Consider the following 23,332-nt stretch of genomic DNA (forward strand, 5'->3'; position numbering starts at 1 on the left):
CCTACGACCCAGCAATTGCACTGTTGGGGATTTACCCCAAAGATACAAATGCAATGAAACGCCGGGACACCTGCACCCCGATGTTTATAGCAGCAATGGCCACGATAGCCAAACTGTGGAAGGAGCCTCGGTGTCCAACGAAAGATGAATGGATAAAGAAGATGTGGTTTATGTATACAATGGAATATTACTCAGCTATTAGAAATGACAAATACCCACCATTTGCTTCAACGTGGATGGAACTGGAGGGTATTATGCTGAGTGAAGTAAGTCAGTCGGAGAAGGACAAACATTATATGTTCTCATTCATTTGGGGAATATAAATAATAGTGAAAGGGAATATAAGGGAAGGGAGAAGAAATGTGTGGGAAATATCAGAAAGGGAGACAGAACGTAAAGACTGCTAACTCTGGGAAACGAACTAGGGGTGGTAGAAGGGGAGGAGGGCGGGGGGTGGGAGTGAATGGGTGACGGGCACTGGGTGTTATTCTGTATGTTAGTAAATTGAACACCAATAAAAAATAAATTAAAAAAAAAAAAAGAAGACTGACAAAGATAAAAAGAGAATTGACACACTTCTAATATCAGGAATCTAACTGGAGATGTAAGTACAGATTCTTCCATCATAAACAGTATATTAAAGGAATACCTGAAACAAATAAAAACATTTAGATGAAATGGAACAATTCCTAAAAAAGGACAACTATGAAAATTCATCCAATATGAAATAGATATTCTGAATAGTTCTATACATATTAAATAAAATAAATACATAATTAAAAAGCATTCAAAAGAAAAATCTCCAGGCATACATGGCTCACTGGAGAATGCTACCAAACATTTATAAAACAAATGAAAGCAATTCTAGACACTATCTTCCACATTATAGAACACTCCCAATACATACTTGGAGGCCACTATCACCTAGACACCAAAACCAATGACAGTACGAAACAAAGATAAAAGACAAACAAAAAAGAACAAAAGAAAGGAAACTACATATCATTACCACTCATGAAATTAGAGGAAGATTTCCTCAACAACATGCTAGCATATTAAATACTGTAACACAATATATAAAAGTAATTATACTCTACAACCACGTAGGGCTTATTTCAAGAACACAAAGCTGGTTCCACATTCAAAACTCAAATCAATATCAACAAGCTACAGAAGAAAAAACACTATTAATTGGTAAAGAAGTAGTATATGGTAATATTCAACACCCATTCACAATAACAGAAAAAAACCCAGCAAATTAGGAATATGGGAAACTTACTAAACTTGGTAAGAAAATTCTATAAAGAAAAAAAACCTTATACTAACATCATACTTGATGAAAAAGTGTTTTCCCACTATCAGAAACCAGACAAGGATATTCTTTCTTACTACTACTGATCAACATATTGGAAATCCTAGCTAGCAGACAAGAAAAGACAATACTAGGTATATATATGATGATATATATATGATGAGGAAAAAAAAGAACTGTCTATTTGCAGATGATATTTTTAAGTTTTATAACCCCAAGCATTCTACCAAAACAAATAAATGCCTACAGTTCAGCAAGGTTGCAAGATACCATAATGACATCCAAAATTTAATTACATTTCTGTATACTACCAAAACTTATGTGGAAATTGAAAGTTCAAAAGTCAATGCCATTTATAATAAAAGAAAAAAACATTTAGATGCAAATCTTATAAAATTCATACAAGACCTATTATTGAAATCTATAAAACAGTGATGAAGTAAATCAAGCAATAGAGACATCCTGTGTTCATAAATTGAAGAGTTAACACTGTAAAGATGCCAATTCTCAACTGATCTGACAATTTAACCCAATTTCTATAGAAATTCCATAGATTTTCTTCATAAAAATAGGCTTCTCCAAAACTTTATGTGAAGTTCAAAGTAATACAGAGTGCTAAATTAGGTTTAAATTAAAAAAAAATAAAGAGAGAGAAATCATTTTATAAAGCTGGAGGATTTACACTTAAACAATCAAGGAAACCAATCGTAAAGGACAAGAAAAAGTCTAAGTATCATCTCTTTAAAACCACATGAAGATTAAAAAAAAAAAGAGCCTTAAAGAGTCTTAAATGGTGCAATAAAATGGGCTCGCATTCGTATGTGTATTTTTATGTCCTCAAATATAAAGGTGTTTGATGGGTCCAGCCTTTATAGTTCTCAACAAAAATTAAGCTCCTTAAACAGAGACAATGTTTTAGAACAAAGAAGATGTTCATAAAAGTTTCCAAATCTGCCCTCAATTGTCTAACTCTCTTGACACTGGACAACAATGAATGCATATACACAACACATAAAAGTCTAGGTCCTTTACTGCTAAAACAAAACCCTCCTCCTGCCAAGTAAACTAGAGACTCCATGACAAAGTGCCAAAGGCTTGGCAAGGAAATCTGGGGGAAAAAAAAAGTGTTTGTTTGCCGTTCATTCTAAGTCTCCTTTCTTTATTTAAAAAAAAAAGAAAAAAAGAAAAAAATTCCTGAGATAATACTGCAGTGTAAATTAAGGAAAAATATGTAGCTGAAGGTTTTCCTATGTGCATATATAATCACTGAGTCTCTCTCTGGATGAGTTCTCAGATGTAGAATAAGGCTCTAGACTGGGTAAATTTTCAGTATGACTCCTTAGATGACAAATGATATCTTGCAACAAAAGGGTTTCTCATAGGGAAGGAAACTGAGGAGTTTCTTTTTGGTATGAATGATCAGATTCTGAGTAAGAGGTTTCCTCAGTGGTTACATTCAAGAAATCTTTCCCCAACAGAAGGTCTTGGAGGTGGACTGACGACTGCCCACTCGTGAAGGGTCTTCCCACTTCCGTTGCACTGACAGGCTTTCTCCCAGTATGAATCCTCTGATGCTGAGTGAGGGAGGAGCTGCGACTAAAGGCTTTTCCACATGCACTGCACTCATAGGGCTTCTCTCCAGTGTGGATAATAGAGTGTCGGATGAGGTTTGTGCTCCAGCAGAAGGTTTTTCCACACTCCATGCATTCGTAGGGCTTCTCTCCACTGTGAATCCGCTGGTGCCTTGTGAGCCCTGAGCGGCGGTTGAAGGCCTTTCCACACTCCATGCACTCATAGGGCTTCTCTCCAGTGTGGATGCTAAAGTGTCGAATGAGGTCTGCACGATTGCTAAAGGCTTTCCCACACTCTTTGCACTCAAAAGGTTTTTCTCCAGTGTGGGCCCTTTTATGCAGGATGAAAGTAGAGCAGTGGGTGAAGGCCTTTCCACACTCACTGCACACATAGGGCTTCTCCCCAGTGTGAATTCTCTGATGCCTCTTGAGGTAGGACCTGTGGTTGAAGGCTTTCCCACACTCTAGGCACTCAAAGGGCTTCTCCCCAGTGTGGATGACATAGTGGTGAATGAGGGCTGCACTCTCACAGAAGGCTTTCCCACACTCACTGCACTCATAGGGCTTCTCCCCAGTGTGAGTCTGCTGATGCCACATGAGGTATGATCTGTGTTTAAATACCTTGCCACACTCAAAGCATTCATAAGGATTCTCACCACTGTGGATTATGTAGTGACGAATGAAACCTGGCCTATCTCGGAAAGCTTTTCCACATTCTTTGCACACAAAGGGTTTTTCTCCAGTGTGGCTCCTGTTATGCAAGACAAAAGTGGAGCGATGGGTGAAGGCCTTTCCACATTCATTGCACTTATAAGGCTTCTCTCCACTGTGAATCCGCTGGTGTTGTGTAAGGTGTGACTTACGGTTGAAGGCCTTCCCACACTCCATACACTTATAGGGCTTCTCCCCTGTGTGGACCATGTGGTGTTGAAGGAGATAAGTGCTTTTACTAAATGTTTTCCCACACTCGGTGCACTCATAGGGCTTCACTCCAGAATGAATCCTCTCATGTCGAGCAAGGAGGCGTTTCTTGTTAAAAACTTTCTCACATTCATTGCATTTAAAGATATTTTCTTCTTGAATCATGGGATCTTTATCTGATCCACATGAGTCATGGTCACGGACAGCACTTCCCAGAGGGACTGGCTCCTGTATAATCCTTGAACGCACATTATTAGCTGTTCCTATGTTGCCATGTTCAGAGTTTGATTTCCCAGGGAGTTTCTCCTGGGGGTTTATCTCTGATCTCCAGTGTCCTTCTTGCATTTCCAATGATCCATCCTGATCCTTAGTTCGGCCCACCTGGGAATCCCCTGGGACTCTTTGTGTTAGTTGTTCCTGGAGGGCGACTCCCTCAGACAGGGCTGGCTCATTAGTGGTAAATTCTGTGATCTTGGGTTTTCCTTTGTCACCTGAAAGAAATCCAACACATAAAAAGGTCTGTCTGTAATGCCAACGTAGAATAAAAATGAGCACTTCAGTGAAATGAAGAGGGGGAAAAAGATGAAAATAGTATCTCTGTGTCTTGCTACCTCTAAATCCCAGGTAATAGTATCTTTCTTTCCTGGTCCTAGAACTGCTGACACCATGAAAGGGGAACCGGGAGAGTGATTGGGTTAGAGGACAAAGACATAGTCAATTCCAGACTGGATATTTATGCAAATAGGTAACTCATTAGGCTCCCAGAAAGTTCACACTTAAAAGATGACTCAGGGCAATGCTTGACCACATGTAATTAGAAGGTTGGTACTTTCAGCTATAAGATAGCAAGTAGGCTTCTGGAAAGAGATGGGGGAGGGGCAGGAGTCATGTAGGAAAGCATTCAATCAATTGTGCTTATATAATGACAGTCAATAAAACTTTGGATACTCAAGGCAGGTAAAAATCTTAGGTTACCAATACTTTCTGCATGTATTGTTATACATCAATGACAGAAGGGTAACTAGTTCCCGAGGATAAGGTAGCTAATGTATGCAATCCCTCCAAAAACTGTTTCTAAAAAATACCTGATGCAGACTTACTGGACATGACTTTACAACAACCATGCTAAAGAAGCTCAGAGAGCTAAAGTAAGATATGGAGAAGGTCAAGAAGACTATGTATAAACAAAGTGGAAATATCAACAAAAGCCAGAAACCTAAAAACAAACCAAAATGAAAAGTGTAATAACTGAAATGAAAAATTCATTACGAGGATTCAAAGAAAGATTTTAGTAGGATGAAGAAAGAATCAGAATACTTAAATATAGGAAATGGAAATTACATCCAAAGAACAGAAAAAAAAAATATGTAAGAAATAGAACATATCCTAATGGGCCTGTAATACAGCACTAAAGGAACCACTATACTACTCATTGTGGGATTATCAAAAAGAGAAATGGTCAAAAAAAGTATTTGAATAAATGGCTGAAAATGTCCCCAATTAGATAAAAGACATCAATATAAACATCCAAAAAGATCAGCACGTTCCAAGAAAGATGGAATAAAATAGATTCACACCAATAAAAAACTTACAATCAAACTTTTGAAAGCCAAACATAAACAGAGTATCTTAACAGCAAGTTTGAGGCAACTCAAGAAATTCTCAGTAAGATTATCAGCAGAATTCTCATATGAAACTTGGGAGCCAAAAGACAGGGTCAGTATATTCAAGGGTAAAAGAAAAAAAAAACTGTCAACCAAGAATCTTTTAAGAGTGAGGGGGAAATTAAGACAGTACCATATGTAAAACAGGAGGAATTCTGTTATCACTAGAACTGCCCTGCAAAAAATTCTCAAGGAAATCCTGCAGGGTGAGCTGAAAGACACTACACAGTAATTCAAAGGCATATAAAAAAATAAAGACCACAATAAAAGTAAATGCACAATTATAAAAATTTTAACTGCTTTATAATTCTACTTTGTTTTTTTATGTGACTTAGGAGACTAAAAAAATATACTAATCTAAAAGCAAGTGTTATTTTAAGTGCAGGTTATAACTCCACATGTTGTTTGCTACATAATTTGAAAGACTAATGCACTTAAAATAGTTACTAGTATAAGTTGAAGGGCACACAATACACATAGATATACTCATGCAACATGAACAACTCAGGAGGTGAGAACAGGAATGTAAAGGAGAATTTTTTTATGTGTTGAAGGTAGGCTAGTATAAAATCAAATTAGTGTTATAAACTTAAGATGCTAAATGTAATCCCCATGGTAACAACAAAAAAATAGCTATAGAATATACACAAAAGGAAATGAGAAGAATTAAACATTTCACTACAAAAAATCAGCTAAGCAGCACCTGAGTGGCTCAATGGTTTACACATTTGCCTTTGGCTCAGGTCATGATCCCGGGTCCTGGGACTGAACCCCTCGATGGGCTTCCTGCTCAGTGAGGAATTTGTTCCTCCCTTTCCCTCTACCTCTCCCCCTCTCTCATGCGTGCTCTCTCTGAAAAAAATAAAATATTTTTAAAAAGGTCAGCTAAACACAAAACAGGAAGGAAGAAATGAGAAACAAATCTATAATGTATATAGAAAGCAAATATCAAAATGATAGAAGTCTCCCCCCATCAGAAATTACTTTAAATGTAAATGGATTAAACTCTCAAATTGAAAAACAGAGACTGGGACACCTGGGTGGCTCAGCAGCTGAGTGTCTGCCTTTAGCTTAGGGCATGATCCTGGGATTGAGTCCCACATTGGGCTTCCTGCATGGAGCCTGCTTCTCCCTCTGCCTATGTCTCTGCCTCTCTCTATGTGTCTCTCATGAATAAATAAATAAAAATCGGGATCCCTGGGTGGCGCAGCGGTTTGGCGCCTGCCTTTGGCCCAGGGCGCGATCCTGGAGACCCGGGATCGAATCCCACGTCGGGCTCCCGGTGCATGGAGCCTGCTTCTCCCTCTCCCTGTGTCTCTGCCTTTCTCTCTCTCACTGTGTGCCTATCATAAATAAATTTAAAAAATAATAATAATAATAAAATAAATAAATAAATAAATAAAAATCTTTTAAAAATAATAAATAAAATAAAATAAAATAAAATAAAATAAAATAAAATAAAATAAAATAAAATAAAATAAAATAAAAAACAGAGACTGGCATAATTGATAAATTACATGATCCAACCATATGCATCTAACAAGACACTTACTATAGATCCAAAGGCACAAATAGATTAAAAGTGAAAGAAAGGAAAAAAGATATTCCATGTAAATACTAACCAAAAGAGAGCAGGGGTGGCTTTGTTAATATCAAACAAAATAGACTTTAAGTCAGAAAAGATTACAAAAAGCAATGAAGAATACTGTATTTTAATAAAAGGTGTAATACATCAAAAAATTATAACAATTGTCAACATGTACTTAAGGACAGACTATCAAAATACATGAAGCAAAGAGTGACACAATGAAGGAAGAAAAACACAATCCTAAGGTAATAGGAAACTCCAATACCTCATTCTCAATAATGGATAGCACAACCAGACAAAATATAAGTAATGAAGTAGAAGACTTAACATAATAAATCAACCAGACATAACAGACATATACATAATATTCTACCCAACAACAACAGCATTTAAATTCTTCTCAAGGAGGGGGACACCAGGGTGGCTCAGTGGTTGAGCGTTTGCCTTTGGCTCAGGGCATGATGACAGGTCGGGGGATCAAGTCCTGCAGCAGGTTCGCTGCAAGAAGCCTGCTTCTCCCTCTGCCTATGTCTCTGTACTCTCTGTGTCTCTCATGAATAAATAAAGTCTTAAAAAACAAAACAAAACAAAACAAAACTGGAGCCTTGAATAAATCTACTAAAAAAGGGACACCTGGGTGGCTCAGTGGTTTAGAGCCTGCTTTTGGTCCAGGGCATGACCCTGGAGTCCCGGGATCGAGTCCCACATTGGGCTCCCTGCATGGAGTCTGCTTCTCCCTCTGCCTATGTCTCTGCCTTTCTCTCTCTCTCTCTCTCTCTCTCTCTGTCTCTCATGAATAAATGAATAAAATGTTCAAAAAAAAAAAAAACAAAACTTAGACAATGAAAACTATAAATCATTGCTAAAAGAAATTAAAGATGTAAATAAATGTAAACATATACCATGCTCTTGGACTGGAAGTCTTCATACTGCTAAAATATTGATACTGCACAATGATCCACAGATTCAATGCAATCCCTATCAAAATCCCAAAGGCACTTTCTGCAGAAATAGAAAAATCCACAGTAACATCCATATGGTATCAGAATGGATCCTGAGTAGCTGAAACATCTTGAGAAAGAAGAACAAACCTAGATGACTCAAAATTCCTGATTTCAAAACTTCCTACAAAACTCCAGGAATCAAAAAACAAAACAAAGCTACAGAAATCAAAATAGTGTGGTACTGGCGTAAAGAAATATAGACCAAGGGAATATAATCAAGAACCCAGTAATGAACTCTAACATATATCATCAAATCATTTTTGACAAGGCTGCCAAGGCCACGTAACAGAGAAAAAGACAGTGTTTGAAAGAAATAGTGCTGGGGAAAACTAGATATCTACATGTCAAAGAATTAAACTGAACACTTATCTAACATCATATAAAAAAATGAACTCAGGGACATCTGGGTGGCTCAGCAGTTGGGTCTGCCTTTGGATCAGGGCATGATCCTGGGTTCCTGGGATCAAGTCCCGCATTGGGCTCCCTGCATGGAGCTTGCTTCTCCCTCTGCCTATGTCTCTGTATCTCTCTCTCTCTGTGTCTCTATTGAATAAATAAGTAAAATCTTCAAAAAAAAAAAAAAAAAAGAACTCAAATGGATCAAAGACTTAATTAAATGTAAGACTTTTAAAATATAAAATCCTTAGATAACATAGAGCAAAACCTCTATGTCACTGGATTGGACTATGACTTCTGAGATATGACACCAAAGGCATAAGCAACAAAAGAAAAAATAAATTTTAGTCATAACAATTAAAAAACTGTGCATCAAGTTATTATCAACAGAGCAAGGCAACAACCCAAAGAATAGGACATTTCTGCAAATCATATTTCTAATAAAGGATTAATATTCAGAATATATAGAGAACTAAAACTCAACAATAAAAAATCAAATACAGTCCTGAAAAAAAAAAATCAAATACAAAAATGGGAAAAGACTTGAATAGACTTTTCACCAAAGACGACAAACAAATCATCAATAAGCACAAGATGTTCAATACCACTATTACTATCACTTATCATTAGAGAAATGTAAATCAAAACTACAAAGAGGTATCCTCTCACATCCATTAGGATGGCTATCAAAAAATCAGAAAATAACAAATACTTTAGGATGTAGAGCAGTGGGAACTCTTGTACACTGCTGGTGGGAATGTAAAAAGATATAGTCTCTGTTGTAAACAATATGGCAGTTCCTCAAAAAGTTAAAAATTATGAGATGATCCAGCAATTTCATTTCTTGTTATATGCCCAAAAGAATTGAAATCAGGTTCTCAAATATATTTGTACACCCATCTTCACAGTGGTATTATTCACAACAGGAAAAACATGTGAACAATCAAAGTATCCATTGAAGGATGAATGGATACTTGGTATGTGTGGTATGTGGAATATTATCGAGCCTTAGAAAGGAAGGAAAATGTTGACATATGCTACACTATGGATAAAACCTGAGGACATTATGCTAAGTGAAATAAAGCCAGTTATAAAAAACACATAAATACTGCATCATTCCACTAATATGAAGTTCTTAGAGTAGTCAAAATCATAGAGAAAGTAAAATTGTGGTCATGAGGGTCTAGGGCAGGGAGATTGGGGGGGTTACTGAATAGTGGATATTGAGTTTCAATTTTACAGAATGAAGTGCCTTGGAGGTATATGGTGGTGATAGTTGCATGGCATTATGAACATATTTAATATCACTCAACTATACTTCAAATGGATAAAATGATGTTTTATGCTATGAATATTTTACCATGAAAAAAATAACACAGGGAATATACAAAGAATCCCTACGAATCAAAAGCTATGAGTTAATAGAAAAATAGGTACTAACAGGAAATGACATTTCTTTTTTATAAGATTTTATTTATTTATTCATGAGAGACAGAGAGAGAGAGGCAGAGACACAGGAGGCAGAGGAAGAAGCAGGCTTCATGATGGGAGCCCGATGCAGGACCCGATCCTGGGACCCCAGGATGACGCCCTGGACGGAAGGCAGGCAGCACAGGAAACCGCTGAGCCATCAAGGGATCCCCATAAAATGACATGTCAAAGGAAAAATTACAGACTGACCAATAACCATATGATCAGGTACGAAAGCTTCTCAGCAATGAAGGAAAAGCAAATCAAGACCACATGAGATACAGTTTTGGGTTCATTTGATTGTCAATGATTCAGAATGCTTAGAGTAGCAAGTATTGGGCAAAGTTATAGGTCGAAGGAACTTCCACGCTTTCCGGTGAAAGTGTAAATAGGTACATGTCCTTTAGAACACAATGGCAATTATCTAGTAAACTTGAAGGCTTACATAGCTTATAACCCAACAATTTCACTCCAAGAAACATCAAAGACACTATATTGTGTGCAAGATGACCCATACAAGACTGCTCCTGACAACATCATGTATGAGGGTAAAAAATGTGAATAACTGAATACACACAAAGTGGATGAATACAATGTGAGACAGGAACTTTCTTATTGATTTTTCTTTGAGGGTAAGGTATCTCAGCATATTTTTACATTGAGAGGAGAAAGGATGAAGTTACACTACAAGAAATAAGAGTATGAATGAAGAAAACATTTTCCTGAAAAGGTGTGCTCTAGACTCTGGTTAAGGGACTGGCCAGGGCCAGGAGCAAGACCCCTCCCGCTAGATGGAAGGGGAAGCTGCAGACACGAGAGCCCGAATGAGGGTGGTGGGGTGGAGGATCAAGCAATAGAGGTGGCGGACTGTGCTTTCAACATAAAGACCTGCTGACACCTTAGGGGTCATATACTGAGACATCCACGACTGGGTCAGCATCTGGGACAAAGTCTGAGCACCTGGGCTAGCTCATGCAGGACACGGAGCTGACTAGAGGCACCAAGCAGATGCAGAGACAGGTTATGAGACTAGCAGCATCTCCCAGAGAGAAGATGGGAGCGTGGGTCGAGTATGGGGATGGCTCTGATGGAGGTAGTGCAACTGATACATTCAGGAGATGTACAGGATGTGAAACGGACAGGATCTGGGGAATGGCTGGATGAGGGACTGAGGGAGGTGGAGGTGTAAGGAATTCTCTGAGGCTGTATCCAGCCTCTAACCTGCTTGAGTGGCAGGACCATTCACTGAAACTTGGAAGGTGGAAGGAACAACCAACATTATGGTCCCTTACTGGGCACGCTGACTCTGGGTTAAAGGGCTCCATGGCTTCCAAACCACCAAAGAGGCCAGAACAGGAAGCTTCCCCAGGGGACCAGGGCTGGTGGTCTCCTCCCAGTCTCCAGCCTGCAGGGTCTCCCATCTGCCCACATCTTGGCTCCTACCTGGATAGGTGCTTTGACACAGGTCCTTCTTCACCATCCATAGCTCCTGCCCGTGCTTCAGCTGGTAGAGCAGCTCAGGTCTAGGAACAGGACACCCTGTTCACAGACAAAGAAAGACGACACTAGGATTTTTGTGAAAAAGAAATAAAACCTCTCAATCTAGTCTGGGATTTCAGAATGTGGATATGACCCGGGAATGAAGCTACCCCCATCCACACAAACAAAATACTAACCTATCACCTGGAAACAGGCACAAAGTCCAGTGTTGGGATTCAAAGACTTTAGACAGTAGTGCTGGCTGTGTAGACAGCACCTATTCCCTCTGACTGCCAGCACACAGAATCCCAGGGAATATGACCCCCTCCCCTCCCAGAAAATATTTTCTAATTAACTCAGGTAAGTGAGTCTCAAACCATGTGTGCGTCAACATCTCCTGCGATGTCGGGTTCATGTCCAACTGAAAGGAAATTTCTGGTGAGGCCTGGATATCGGTAGATTTTAAAACCTCCCCAGATGATTCTGGCGTTAAAGGAAGGTTGACAAACCAGTCTCTACCAACCTGCAAGTGGCATAACTCAATCACCAACAGTTAGAGGTGTGCAACTTTAGAAAGCTTTATTCCAGGATGGCTGAGTAAGGGGATCTGCTGCTCCTGTAGTCTGTCAGCATCCCAGGACTTTTGTGAGGGAACCTGCCTATAAGATCTAGAACACAGAGAGGAAGTAAAGAAACCCACAGCTGGGTTATCACCCACCATTGTGAGATAATAAATTTCCTTCAGGATGAAGACTGAGCTGCTCTGTCACATGTAGCCAAACACAGATGCAGGGGAAGACGACACAGCACTCTGTAAGGAGTCAAGGGTAGAGGCACCAGGACCCACAGAAGGCTGCTCTGGAAGATCCTGAACCACAGCCCAAGATTATCAGTTGTCACTGAGCAAATCTCGCTCACATCTGCTACCCACTCAGGACAGGGTCTGGTGATAAGGCAGTGGAAAGGGAGTAAGCTCTCCCTTCAGCCATCAGGAGTCATGCTCCCTGTGATATAAGGAACCTACTGCCAACAGAGTATGGGGCACCCACCTCAGACACCATGGCACAACAGGCTTAAATTGCTTCGAGGACAAATCTCCCATTCGTCACTTACCTAACTGTTGTAGTCTGACTCTCAATCCAGCAAGGAATAAAAGACCCCATTCGTGGAGACCCGGGGTTCAATATAAAATGGAGGGAAAAACGTTATGGAATATTTTGTTCCTGCTCCCTCTTAAGATACCTCAGGATGTTTCCAGGCTTTACAACCCCTGGCCAATGAGTTTGGGGACTCCTGACTGCTGCTGCCCACTGGCATGTCACGCGTCTCCTCCTTAAAACCAAACTGACACAATCAGGATACTGATGCCACCACCACCGCTGCCCTAGAGGTAAGCTCCAGCCCCTGGGACTGCCAGAAGCTTATCAGGTAAATATCCAAAGAAAAGAAAAATGACCAGAGACAAGAGAGGTGACAAAAACAATTATGCTGTAGACCAGGGCCCATCTCAGGGAGGCTGCTGCCCAGAGGCCCCAGGACCTCCCCCACTCCTCTCACCAGCAGGAGACAAAGTCAGTATGGGGCTTCAGGAAGCTAAAGCCCCAAGAGAAAAAGGAGGGGGGTCTACTTTAGAACTTATGTACCAAAGAAATACCGGGTCTAGAAAATATAATACTCATTCTAAACTATTTAATGACTTAAAAATAGTAATAAAAACAAACTCCTAGAAAGAGAGGAAAAAATAAAAGAGAACTAAGTAAGACATAGAACTAAAACACTGTCTATAAAAACATGAGAGACTCCTAACTCTGGGAAACGAACAAGGGGTAGTGGAAGGGGACATGGGTGGGGGGGATGGGGTGACTGGGTGATGGGCACTGAGGGGGGCACTTGACGGGATGAGCACTGAGTGCTATACTGTATGTTGGCAAATCTAACTCCAATAAAAAAATATACAAAAAATAAATAAAATAAAACACTGTCTATAATTTGACCCAATGGGAAATGCAAAATTTATATATTAAAAACATATATGATAAATTACATATAATAACTATGTACAGCATAACAAAACTTATATTCCAAAAAAAATTGTATCACCAAAACAAAACACGGCACTGACAGACTTTTCTGACTCCACAATACAGGTTCTGAATTAACTTCAGAATTTGCTAAATTGTACCAACTGACAAAACTTCATAAATTTAATCAAAACTGGGGCTCAAATCATAGTTATACCTGGAGATTCCGCTAAATTTAAATATTGCTCTGCCCAAACTGAAAAAGTAGCTAAATACAGGGGAAAAATAGGTATGTCTCACTCTAACTATAGACTCACCTATACTTCCACTACTCAGAGTACCACTGTCCTAAAATACCCCACTTTGGGCAAGGATGCTCTGACACAATTAAGTAAATTTTTGGTGCTTAATTGGACTCGGTGCAATGGGACCCACAAAAAGCAGTTAAGATAGTGAAAGGCCCAATGGAAGCTGGAAAAGAGACTCCAGAGAGTAACACTTCACATAAAAGCTAATCAAAAAAGGAATGACTGCCACACTACTTCTCCGTTTGACAGCCTAGTTGTGTCTGTTATTAACCCCGGGGCCAATAAAAGCACTTCACAGTGGGTTCCAACAATCTTAACAGGGTGGCCCATCCAGGAGGGCTCCTGCTGCACTGAGTGTGCCTGCCCCTAGGTGTCATTACTATGTGCTCACACATGGAGAAAGGGCCTGTAGGGAGGTAATTCACGTTAAATGAGGTCACGGGGATGTGGCCCCAATCTGGTAGGACTGGTGACCTTAAAAGCCAGAGGAAAGGCCATGTGAGGACACAGCACAAAGGTGGCAGCCAGGAAGAGATCATCATCTGTCTGCCAGCACCTTGGGTCTGAGACTTCCAGTCTCCAGAATGACGTGAAAATAAAGCTGTTGTTTAAGCAGCCAGAGCTGGTTCACACAATCCACACACCCAACACCCCATATGAATAAATCAATAACATTATCCAATCAACAACCCGGTGATTGTTCTGGGCTTACAGATCTGGCTGACCCTGTTCTGTTCAGCACCTGTTTGGACAACTTCTCAGCCAGCCAGCCTCTACCCCGAAGGTGAACACTTCTTCCCCAGGCTGCCCTGTGAGCGTGGCTCCACAGCTCTGCCGCTGCACATGATCTCTGCAGACAAGATCTTCACTGCACCTACCTTCCTCCAGTAGCACAGCTATGACGGCACATCGATGACAACCGTGTCCGAGGAAATTCATTCCACACATTCATTACGGACACACAAATCCAACATCTCTAATACTAATATTAGAGATAGTTTAGTTTCAGCTAATACTACACTTAGTATTATTTGGGGGCTCGTTTATAAAGTTTATCTCACTGGTACTGTTAGTTACAAATCAGTCCACCTTAAATGGGGTTCTTGCCAACAAAGACTAAGGTCTACTCAAAATATTGTTTTTTTTGTTTTTTTTTTTAATTTTTTTAATTTTTATTTATTTATGATAGTCACACAGAGAGAGAGAGAGAGAGAGAGAGAGAGAGAGGCAGAGACAGGCAGAGAGAGAAGCAGGCTCCATGCACCGGGAGCCCGACGTGGGATTCGATCCCGAGTCTCCAGGATCGCGCCCTGGGCCAAAGGCAGGCGCCAAACCGCTGCGCCACCCAGGGATCCCTACTCAAAATATTGTTAACAGCACGAGCTCAGCACAGCTACTGAGGACTCTGTAAGACAGAACGGAACCCAATCTGGGCCCTCTGGCAGAACTCCACTTGTAGGAGGTGGCAGCTTCTCCCATCCTCTGTCCCTTGCCAGATGCTTTGGTGTTGGAGAGGGCCAGCCCTCCTACAGGCCCTTTGGCTACCTGGAAAGCCCTTTGAGTTTAACAGAGAGAACAGTTATAGGAGTTCATGAACCAGAAGAAGGATGCCACTATCCATCACACATGATAGAGACCAATGGAATGCTGCTGCTTTCTATCTCTTAGCCAGAATGTTCTAAATAAAAAATGGATCTAAGAAACATTACTGGGCCAAACTTCGGGGGGGCGGGGTATCTTAGCACTGATGAACAAATGGTCCCATCTCCAAATTCATTATAAACTGTTGAGCCACTGCCTAAAAATGGTCTCCTTTGGGGTAAAGAACTCTTAAGACTCTCTTGTCTCACAGACACCCCAAACAAAAATCAAAACCACACATCTCTACACATAAAAGGGCCACAATACAAGGCACTTGTATTCCTTACTCCCTTCAGAGTTGCAGACAATACTGTAAGACACACACATTTCACTTCTCGAATTATGCAAGGCTAGGCTCTGGGAAGAGATATTCCACAGAACTTTCATGCCCCAAACATGCCTCCAAAACCTGGTTTAAGTAAAAGACATAAAGGTTGCTTCAAATAACTCCTTTCCAAATCCCAATATGACAAACCCCTAAATGGGTCTCTCTCTTGCCTTAATAAGAAGCCTCTTGGCCAACTCACACCTCACATTAACACACTGTTTCAACCAAACATGGCAAAAGCTGAGGACCCCATCAACTTGCAATGGATACCATGGTCACACAACCAGACAACATGGTCCCACACTGGCAACTCATGGTGAAGACAACTCCACCCCCTCTGGCTAAAACTTGCAACCCCAGCAGATGTCCATGGACGGCCTCTCCTAAGACGAAATTGGACACAAGACCTTTTTGCTTTCTTGCATTAGGAATTCTATTTTGTTCCTGAGGTGACTTTTAAAAAACTCCTGAGGAGGAGGGGCCAGGGAAAGCAATCATGTGATTAGAACGCTAGAAAATCTGTTCTATCTCTTAACCTCTGTGGAGGCAAGAAGGGCTGGAGAAGGAGTTCAATCATCAATGGCCAATGAGTTCATCAGTCAGGCCCATGTAAGGAGCTTTAACAAGAAGCCCCAAGTAAAGTGCTTCAGTGGGTTGCCAGATTGGTTAACGCATCAAGATGGCAGAAGAGTGACAAGCCAAGAGGCCATGGAAACTCAGTGTGCTGTTCTACATACCTTGTCCTTTGCATCTCTTGCATTTAGCCGTTTCTGAATTTAATCCTTTAAATAAACAGGGAATATGCTTTTTTTTTTTTTAAAGATTTTACTTATTTATTCATGAGAGGCACACAGAGAGAGAGAGAGAGAGGCAGAGACACAGGCAGAGGGAGAAGCAGACTCCCTGCAGGGAGCCCGATGCGGAACTCGATCCCCAGACCGAGGATCATGTCCTGAGCTGAAGGCAGATGCTCAACCGCTGAGCCACTCAGGCGTCCCATTAACAGGTAATACTGAAGTGCTTTCTTAAGTTTTGTGAGCCACCCTAGCAAATTATCAACCCTGAGGAAGGGGTCATATCTCTGATTTACAGCCAGTTGATCAGGACAGGTGACAACCTGGCATCTGAAGTGGATTGTGCGGGGGTGTCTGTGGGGGTGCTGTCCTAGGAGACTGAGCCCCCAACCTGTGGGATCTGTGCTAACTCCAGGTAGTTATGTCACAACTCATGGTGTGGAAAACAAGATTTTGATATCAAGAACTGTTGCCGAGTAGAGGAAAAATATTTTTTTCTTATACATACAACTACCACACATACACAGGCATGTATGTACAGGTGTGCTCAAGCGTGTGCGTGTGTGTACACACACAAAATATGTACGTACGCTAAAGACATACATACAAATATGTAAAACGTACACTAGCATTAATCTCCCTGTATTGCCTGTCCCTAAGTCATCTCTACAAATTAAAATCTTAGAAGTGCAAACTCATACATGTGGGATACTGTGGGAATTTAAATGAGTAGAGCACCAATAAGCCCAAACAGTCCTGCTTAGTCAGTGCTCAGGGTATCTCAGCTGTGCTGATGATTATGAACTGCTTTCTAACATGACCCATATTTAATTTTTCTTATTTTCTTCAAAGAAGAAATCTTGCATCAGTCCAGTGAATGGGAAACGTTGAGTCACTTCCTTTGGTAGCAGGTCACCACGAAAACTCGGCAATGGAATACAAATGTTAAGCCCCAGTGAGCGCATACTGCCCATTCAGGGCTGCAAACTCAAGGCTACTCTGTTTTAAAGGGAAAAGGACCAACCATTGGAGGGAAGGAGGAGTGAAGAAGGTTCAGCACTAAAACCAGACTTGTCATCAAAAACAATCAGAAGGCAGGAAACGATTATGTCAGGGTGTCCCTCAATGCCAGTTGATGAAGTGTTCCTACCTCTCTGAAACAAGTTTCTCAACCTGGCGTAACTATTCGGGTTACATGGGCATGATTACTTCGGTCAAGATAATGCTTTGCTAGGAAAGCAGGGAGGAAACTGTCCTGAGCATTTTAAGGATGTCTGGCAGCATTCCAGGTCTCCTCCCACTAGGTGCCTGGCACACCTCTGTCCCACCTGTGACAACACTGCCCCAGTGTCCCTGGGGGATGACATCATCCCTGGATGACAACCAGGGGCACAGAGAGTTATAATCGGGATGATGAGAGAAAGTGAGAGGGATCGGGGAGGGGCCTCTACGAGATCTGGTGGTCAGGACACAGCTGGCGAGGTGTTCATTTTACACAGAAGGGGCAACCTTGTGAGTGGCTGAAATGCCCAAGAACACCAACCAGGCAGACACAACAGCAAGCAGAGGCCAGAGGCTGGTCCGTGTGTGGGGAAATCACTAGACACCCAGCATGGCCAGGGCAGAGTGAGCCCAGGGAAAACACTGAAGGTGAGTGATGAGGTCAGCAGAAGACAGAGGGGCCTCTTTATTCTTAAACATTTTGTTACGAAATACTAACCTATCCAACTTTCCTAATCTTGCTCTTTCTCTTCTCACTGACAGACGTAATTCTATTTCTCCCAAAATAGGCAGGTCTCATCCTAAGCTCTGGAATTACAGCCCTCCTTTCCCTCCAACTGAAGGGCCTTGTGGTGATTATCTTCAAGCAGAGAAGCATCTAAGCTGGTGTTTCTCAACTATGGCACTCTGGATTCTGCAGCGGGGACAATTCTTCAGTGAGGGGGCTGTCTTGTCCATCCAAGGATATGTGTGGCACCTTTGGACTCTAACCACTAGATGCCAATACCACCTACACTCCAGGCAGGACACAATACCACCTACACTCCAGGCAGGACAACCCATTGCCAAATGTGTCCTGGGGGCAAAACTGCCAAGTGCTGGGAAGCAGTACTCTACCTTCTCTCTTGCAGTGGCAGAGGACCTTGGCCCTGGAAACAAGTGACAATGACGAAGGCACATGAACACAAAGAAGCACCATAACCGAGATCATGTTGTTTAGAATAATACCTGTTGGCACTGAAGGCAAAGGCCTTCTGGAGGCCTGCCTGACTCACTCTCTTCTAGGAGAATATCCCATCACTCACAGCCCTGCTAAGGACACTTGAGCCAATCAGGCTCACACAGTCAGCTCCCTCTCTGGAATGTGAAATAAGAACCTCAGACGGAGGCCAGTGTGTACCAAGCACTGGGGTGGGAGGTCCTGACAAGTACCGGCTCGGGCGGCCATCCCTGTCTCAAGGACACCCCACACAGCCCAGCAGCAGACAGAGAAAGAGAACATAAGCATGCAAAGATGCAGAAACGAGGAATCTGGGGGCCAGTCCTGGCACAACCTGATGAGGCAGAAAAAACCTTTCTGTGTACAGTACTGTGAGCAGAGAGAGCCAGAGAGAGAAGCCAGGACAAGAGACCAGAAGCCAGGACCTAATCATGGTGGTTCCTAGTTCCTCTATCAGCCCCTCAGAGGGCCCAGCTGGAATCCTGGCTTTGGCTTCTGCCAACAGCCCCCTTTCCTCCCATTACTTTCTAGGAGCCAAAGAAGAACCATTTCTTGCCCAAAGAGACACAGGAGAGCAGGCACAAAGAGATAAGTCTAGAAAATGACTGAAGCTGCAGGCAGGAGGCAGGGGAAGGCTCCAGAGGCCTTCTTGACCAGCCAGGCCTGGAGCCACAGGGTGCTCTGACAAGGAGGTGGCAGGACCCCCATGGAGGAGTCGGGAGGACTTACCCAGAGACACCAGGAGTCCACAGTTTTCCAGCATCACCTCCTGGTACAGGGTCCTCTGGGCCGGGTCCAGCTGCCCCCACTCCTCCTGGGTAAATATCACGGCCACATCATCAAAGGTCACAGATACCTGGAAAGTCAAACAGAGGTAGCAGCGTTGGCCTGGGGGCTGTTGGCTGGGATCACAGCTCCTCTCTACATCCCTGGTAAAGATGCAGAGTGATCAAGGCTCGAATCACCGAGTACCTCCTGAGGGCCAAACTCTGTGCAGGGCTCAAGGGGGAGGTGGGCAATGCTCTGGATGTAATATAGGAACGTATGGGAGGAGCCTCCTCCCTGGGAGCCACTGGAAGGCCACACAACACAATGGAAATGACGCGAGGACTGGGAGATGCAGACAGCAAGGGCTCTAGGACATCAGAGGAGTGAGTGAATAATGATAGTAACGGTATCAGTAACAACAGCAGTACCTGAGCCTCAGTGGTCCTGCTAGCTGCCTGCCCCATGCTGAGGGTTTCACATCCTGGTTACAGGGACCACAAGTGCTCAGTTCTTAAGTTATCTTAGGTTTCCACTAGTGTTGCCTTCTGATTTAAAAAAACTTCATATATGTTTTGTTTTGTTAGTTGTACCTCCTCATTATATTCTACAGTTTTCCAACGTGAAATGTCCAGCACATGGAGGACCACATCCCCACATGTGATTAGACCCAGGGTAAGTATAAGTAAACTCAGCTACTCCACTGTTAGATGGGAGCCCCAGTACCATAGATGTGTAATTTAAATGCTCCAAGACACTGGCTCATGGTGTTTCATATTCACTTTCTTGCTTTGTCCTAATAGTGTTCTAGAATTTTATTTCAATTTAACCCCTGGAAATTCCTGATGAACTGGTTCTTATATAGGAACCCTGCAATATTACTCAGTTCTGGTGCTCGATAAATTCCCATTGCCAGGCACATTTTGGGCAGACAGATAAACAGAAAAGTCAAGGACGGCCTCCATTTGACTACCTGGTGGTATATGTGTAAATTATGAGAACTCTGACATGCACTCACCAAGCATCATAGATGAAGGGATAGGGATGCAGATACGGGTTTTTGTGGTCGGTCTTAAGTGGACAATGGGAGGAAAAATAGGGAGGGTCAGTTATTCACCAAATCCTGCCATCTTGGGCCATCACTCCTACGGAGTCCCTTTTAGCTTCCAGGACTGTGAGTAACGCTAGTAATCTGGCTTCCGGGAAGAGGGTCAGAGCGGACTGGTTTTCTGGGTCGCTTACGGTCGATAAGGGATTAGCTTCTCTGGGTCAGAGTTCTACTTTATATGCGGCCTGCCAACTGTCCTCCTATACGTTCAATATCTCCTGTTCTGAGGCTGGAGATCGAGTAAGTGACAAGCCTGCTCCACCCGTCTTAACGCGAACACACCTCGAAGAGAAGTCGAGGGCCTCTCTCGACCTCCAGCCTGCCCAGGAGCCGCCCCCCGTTCCCGTCCCGCAGCAGAGACGGAGAAGCGCCCAGAGCATCCTCCACTCACCTGCGCAGGGTCCATCCAGGCCGCCGCCATCATGGGACCCCGTACCCCGTGCAGGACCGGGGCGGGGGGGTGGGGGGGGCGGCCACAGAGGCGGGTCCAGCGGGCTCGACCGACCGCCACTCCTCCCCTGCCCCGGGAGGAGTGGCCTCGGCTGATTTTCGCACCCTCCGGTCACCACGAGGCTCACCGGTCCTTCACAGGCGCGGAGGTGAGTCGTAGCCTCCTTTCCGCTCTTCTTCAAAGAGCCTTCCTGGAAGTGGCCACAGAACAGCAATCCCCCTCCCCACAGCTGGCGTGGACGGAACCGTCGCACACAAATGACGTACGCCACCGGAAGACCGGAAGCCCCGTCCCCACCAAGAGGGACGCCCGGCGCACAGCCTTCTGGGCAATGTAGTTTTTGTTCTACAAAGGAGCAGAAGATTTTGTTCCAGGGCCTGTCTTCCTAAACCTCAAAGAATTATCAGAAAAAATGAAAATAAAATAAAAATAAAAATAAAAGAATTATCAGGCCCAGAGCTCGCTGTCAGACCCATCTCTTCACAGCGAACACAACTCGCGAGTACTGAGAAAGGGCGAGGCAGTCCCTTGCCTGTCCGGGGAAGTCGAGGCTCAGGAGGCGGGTCAAGGCATTTGCCGGGTCCTTTAACCAGGCCCTAGCTTGGCTTCTGACTTCCCCGTGCGCCTCGCGAGGACGGATGCTCTAGTGGCAGGGTGACCGCAAGGACCAGGACGGGGAAGCCCCTGCACCTTGGCGCATGCGCATCGCCCAACCTCTCTGGGGCATCCTCTGTCAGGGCACCAGCGTCTTGTGCTGCAGGGCTTCCTCTTGGGGAGTAGGCAACCGAGGACTGGAGGATCCATGTGTGAACCCGGAGGTGGGAAGGCCGAGCGTAAGCAAGGCTGGGGGCGGTCAGGACTCCTGTGTGTAGCAGGGGCAGTTGTGAGTGTCTGTTTGACGTGGGCACTTACTTGGACCTGTGTCTGAGTGCTGGCAGAAGGGTCGTGCGTGGATATGGAGATTGGGGAACTATTGGCGTGTACTGCAACCTCAGGTCTCCACCAGAGAGAATAGATGGAGGAAGGAATGGACACGGTGAACCCTGAACCCACCAGGCATTAGGTAGTTGCAGACAAGAAATCAACAAAGTCATGTTAGGAATCCTAAAAATCCTTTCAGAATTATATTGGTAAAGTCTTAAAAGTCACCATCAGTGACTTCTTTTGCTTTCTTCTCAGGACTATGAAAGTAAGAGAATGAAATACCACTTCTGGGCAGGGTCTGAGGAAGGGGCAGCAGGCGGTGTGTCCGGCTGAAACGATGGCAAGAAAAAGCCTCTGAAGTAGGCAAGAAGCAGGCCAAGGAAATGGACGAGGAAAATAAGGCATTCAAGCAGAAACAGAGGGGCGGAAGAAACTGGAAGAGCTAAAAGCAATGGCTGCAGAGAAAAGGCCCTCTGGCCACAGGTGGAATTAAGAAATCTGGCAGAAAAAAAAAAATAAAAAGAAATCTGGCAGAAATCTCCTTGTGCCCAAGGCATTGGTGATCCTTAATTCCATTTCTGTTTAAACATCTGGATTCCTTGTCATAGCATCTGTTCCCACTTATGGCTGGAATGAAGTGTTGTCTTACATTCTGTTGTACAATTAAGAATAAACTTTTCTAAAAAAAAATAATAAAGTGATCATCATTAAAAAATCTCACTTCTAGGGCAGCCCAGGTGGTTCAGCGGTTGAGCATCTGCCTTCAGCCCAGGGCGTGATCCTGGAGACCTGGGATCGACTGGCACATCAGGCTCTCTGCATGGAGCCTGCTTCTCCCTCTGCCCCTCTCTCTCTCTCCTCTCTGTCTCTCAATAATAAATAAATAAAATCTTTTTTTTAAGACTATTTATTCATGAGAGACAGAGAAAGAGAGAGGCAGAGACATAGGCAGACGGAGAAGCAGGCTCCATGCAGGGAGCCCGATGTGGGACTCGATCCCAGGTCTTCAGGATCATGCCCTGGGCGGAAGGCAAGCGCTAAACCACTGAGCCACCCAGGCTGCCCAATAAATAAAATCTTAAAAAAAAAAATCTCACTTCTAATGAGTTGAGAATACATATGGTTATGAAAATGGAAACAATATACAGAAAATGTGGAGATGTAATTTTATGGAGTATTCCTCAACCATGAGAAAGAATGAAATTTTACCATTTGTAATGACATGAATAGAAATAGAGTGTATTATCTGAAGCAAAATAAGTAGAGAAAGAAATATGATTTCACTCATATGTGGAATTTAAGAACCAAAACAAGTGATCTTAGGGGGGGAAAAAAAGAGGAAAATGAAGAAACACTCTTAACTATA

At 43.0% G+C, this 23,332-nt stretch overlaps 1 protein-coding gene and 1 long non-coding RNA gene across 5 annotated transcripts; one reads left to right on the plus strand and one right to left on the minus strand.

The window, feature by feature from the left end:
• Positions 1-1,493: 1,493 nt before the first annotated feature.
• On the minus strand, positions 1,494-21,406 carry LOC144322631 (uncharacterized). 4 transcript variants are annotated; one of them, XM_077912873.1, is made up of 4 exons: positions 21,170-21,406; positions 19,448-19,532; positions 11,370-11,465; positions 1,494-4,295 (listed from the first exon to the last, which is right to left on the minus strand). In XM_077912873.1, the coding sequence occupies exons 2-4, from the start codon at positions 19,479-19,481 to the stop codon at positions 2,689-2,691; spliced, it is 1,737 nt and encodes a 578-aa protein (XP_077768999.1). In that variant the 5' UTR covers positions 19,482-19,532; positions 21,170-21,406; the 3' UTR covers positions 1,494-2,688. The 4 variants fall into 4 exon arrangements, with proteins under 4 accessions (XP_077768999.1, XP_077768991.1, XP_077768983.1 ...); XM_077912865.1 differs by having other exon boundaries at positions 20,983-21,311; XM_077912857.1 differs by having other exon boundaries at positions 19,448-19,574; positions 20,983-21,310.
• LOC144322667 (uncharacterized) lies at positions 21,192-22,745 on the plus strand. The gene is made up of 2 exons (XR_013388319.1): positions 21,192-21,875; positions 22,222-22,745. It is a non-coding gene; the product is annotated as an uncharacterized LOC144322667 (long non-coding RNA).
• Positions 22,746-23,332: the final 587 nt, after the last annotated feature.

The sequence above is a fragment of the Canis aureus genome, chromosome 1 (genome assembly GCF_053574225.1).
Source record: "Canis aureus isolate CA01 chromosome 1, VMU_Caureus_v.1.0, whole genome shotgun sequence".
NCBI lineage: Eukaryota > Metazoa > Chordata > Mammalia > Carnivora > Canidae > Canis > Canis aureus.